A 3378-nucleotide genomic window follows, 5' to 3' on the forward strand; every position below is an offset into this window, starting at 1 on the left:
CAACCCTGCTCCCATAATGGGCCCTCAATAAGCTAGCCTTTAAACGCCTGAGCTGTCAGCACTTGACGTTTCTGATTTTGTTTAGACAGACGTTTGATCATTCTTGCATAATTATGTATCCTTCACAATTTTATCAAGACGCATTAACACAAACAGAAAGGGTGATCCAACCCTATGCTTGAATGGGCTTGAAAGTTTTCACCAGCTGAACATTTTAATACTGAAGTTAAGGTTAAATGCGGCCCTGAACTGATACGACAAAAATTTCTGTTGCCGTGTCCTGAACGATCAATGCTATTGGTCATTGGCCGCAAAAAATACGATAAAAAATCAGATTACAATTTCGGAAACTGTCTCGCTTTGTGTCCCTGTGCAAATAGTTGCCGAGTTATGTGACTTTCTTTCAGGGCGGCCCTAAATTGAGGATTTCCCTTACCAGTTTGGCATCACACCAAAATTTTCGGCCGGTACCGGGAAATGGTCGAGCGGATTTTTTTTTTACTTTTTTAATAAAACTGTGCGATTAGAAGTGACTGATGTCACTCGTCACTTTAGTGAGGGATCTCTTTACCTTTTAGATTTAGACTTGAATAAAATAAAGAACAGTCACAGCTGTGTTTTGAAACAACTACTCGACAGATCGCACTGAAACGTATACAAATAGAATCTGTAGAGCTAGAGCTTTCGATTGGTGTATTTTAATGCCAGGGTAAAAAAAGCGTCCTCGATGCTGTCGACCTGTTAATCAATAGTATTTTTATTCTGTATGATACAGGATATAGCTTCGTCTTAGATGAGTTAAGTTCGCATGCCTGGATCAAAGAGTTGGTCTAACAACGATCGAGAAGTGGACGTGTCCGCGCCGCCGCCTCCACCGCCACAGTCACCCCCTCCTGTGATGGATACGACGACTATCGGCAAGTACATCGCGCGGTTTCGCAATGAAAAGCCGCAGCCGCGCGATGCCCGTGTGGCTGCCCGAGAAAGCGACTTCTGGTGGACCAAATCACCTCGCTTCCTTCGCAGCCCGTCACCTCCATCCACGTGGACATCTGGCGGTGTTTTTTTATTCCCTAGCGAGGAGGAAAAGGATAAACTGGCAGCTAATACGGACGAGAAAGAAGATAACATTTTAGCTGGAGACGATATAAAGAGCGTCGACAGTGTTGAGAGCAATTTGAGACAAGGTTTGGGCCTCTGGAGTAGCAATTCGAGGCAGGGAACTAGCGCTAATGCGCTAGAATTTACTCTTGCGAAGACACCGGAAGTGGAGCAGTCGTGGGGGTCTATGGACTGGAGATCTTTTGATTTAGAGGAGATGGAGGAGGAAAATGAGGACCCCGAGGAGGTCATTGAGAGGGTACGTAGACGTCTTGGGTGGGGTGCAGCGACGTCAGGAATAGGTTTATCTACTGCGCCGCGATTGAATCCTGTTGAATATCCCCTGTCGATTGATATGAGAGAGCGCAGGAGGGATATCGGTAGGAGCGAGTTAGGGAGGAAGCCTCCGTTGTCGCCCGGCTATACGGAGAAAAGCTTGGGTAGTAACAGGTCGATATTGAGTCGGGGGTCCATGGAGCAAGAACGAGATTTTGGTGGCAGACGGTTTGAGAAGGCGGTGTCGTTGATAGATGCGAAAAATGCGTCAGTAGTTGAAGGAAAGGAGGAGGGAAACCGATCACCAGATACTGAATTTGCAGAGGGTATATATTTTCAATGCGGAAATGAGAGCTCAATGGAAGCACGCGAGGACCAATGCACGCATGATCAGTTGCCGTCAGCGGGTGTCGCAATTGAAGGGCTGCGATCCAATCGCTCGTCAGCAGCTTCACTGAGCTCGACGGTGTCCAAACCGCATGATAATGAATTGATTGCACCGCTGGATGAGAGTCATGGAGAGGTTCTTGGCGCTGGATCTCTCTTCTTGGGTACATCTGAGAGCAATGTTCAAAACGAGGAAGAAAAATCGCAAACATCCCGCCCCATATCGGACCACGACGCAGTTGATGCTATAGCAGAGCCCCCACTTCTACCAACATCAAGCCCAGAAAGACCCGAGTTAACCTCGCCATCGTCAAATGGCTGCGTAGCGGGGCGTTTTCATGACTCGAGTTCATCAAGCAACAGAGGGGACCTGATCCCAACTGAAACGACGAAAACACTTGACAACCTCGTAAGCTTAGTGATGCATTCGTGGGAAAACGGTTTCTTCTCGACATCTGGAAGGTTGGAGGCTGAACCACGAGACGACTCGAATAGTATTAATGGTCCTGCAGTAACTCCAAATGTGAACCTTGCGAAAAAAACCTCCAATAAGACAAATGAAGACAAGGAAGCCGTTGTCATGGTGGAGATTATTGCAGAAGGGAGTGTCCCAACACATACTTTATTTAAAGAAATGTCCACACAACCCGACTCGGAGGATGAGGAAGATGGCGACGTTCCTAGAGAAGAAGACGATCAAATCGCCCAGATGCTTCTCGAACGTATTTCCCGGCTTGAAGAGGCATTGCGTCGGATCGACAGCTGAGAGCTACCTATCTTTATTCCCTTACGTTATCATCACTCGTTTCTCCAAATGAGTCCTTTCTTCTCAGAGCCACGCACTGGCACAATCTCCTTTCGAGTAATGATTTTTTTTACCTGTGGTGTCAAGATACCCGACGTTGACGGGAAGAAGAAGTCCTGTGGCTTACTTGACACTGCGTCGGTTGCCACAAACTGATTGCTGTCTGAAGGACGGAGGGTGCTAGCGAACGTGGTAGCAACGCAGCCAACATATTCTTCCTCGTTATGAATCGTGACCGGTGGCTTCTCCAATGGCACGCGCTTGCCACTGGGCAATGATGCGTTCTTGACGATACGAATAGGCTTGGAATACGCGGGACCTCTCAGGATATCTGAGACTTTATCGAGTTGAGACGGTTTGTCGCGAGGCTGACTACAGATGCTGCCGTGGGCAAGGAACTTCAGCTGCTTCTTGTCAACAACGAGGCGGCGTTCCCACGCATCTTGCTCTTTCTTCAGCGCCTCCTCCATCTCAATACGAAGACCTTCACCGCACATGTGGACACTTCGGAAGTAATCGGGATTCCTCGTGCCGTCTCCGTTAGTTCCGCCAAAGATCATGTCTTTCGAGGGCAAAGTGGAAAAATCAGGCCCCTTTCTAGTGCCAGGTTCGCTCGAGTCTCGAGATACAGGCTTGGGATGGTTGATATTATCAACAAATGGTTGTCGGAGGTCTTCACAACGAGCTTCACTTGGAGTGTTGGGGTGCTTTTTGTACTCACTTGGCTGTCGAGGCGCTGGGTAGATGAATCCTCGTTGTGTCGTCCATTTTTTGCGGGTTTCCTGCTCCTCTGATTGTCGTAGAGCTCC

The 3378-nt window shown here is 48.1% G+C and overlaps 2 protein-coding genes across 2 annotated transcripts in view; one reads left to right on the plus strand and one right to left on the minus strand.

The window, feature by feature from the left end:
• Positions 1-808: 808 nt before the first annotated feature.
• PITG_20525 (uncharacterized protein) lies at positions 809-1545 on the plus strand (the record flags this gene model as incomplete). The annotated part of the gene is made up of 2 exons (XM_002895544.1): positions 809-1360; positions 1486-1545. 2 exons carry the CDS (start codon positions 809-811, stop codon positions 1543-1545), a joined length of 612 nt encoding a protein of 203 aa, XP_002895590.1.
• Positions 1546-2562: 1017 nt separating this feature from the next.
• The window catches only part of PITG_20526 (uncharacterized protein), a gene marked incomplete at both ends in the record, with an annotated part of 3370 nt that continues 2554 nt past the window's right edge, over positions 2563-3378 (minus strand). The window contains one exon of the mRNA XM_002895545.1: positions 2563-3374. Within this exon, the coding sequence (XP_002895591.1) occupies positions 2563-3374 (812 nt within the window). The remainder of the gene's footprint in view (positions 3375-3378) is intronic.

The sequence above is a fragment of the Phytophthora infestans genome, genomic scaffold (genome assembly GCF_000142945.1).
Source record: "Phytophthora infestans T30-4 supercont1.160 genomic scaffold, whole genome shotgun sequence".
NCBI classification, from domain to species: Eukaryota; Oomycota; class Peronosporomycetes; order Peronosporales; family Peronosporaceae; genus Phytophthora; species Phytophthora infestans.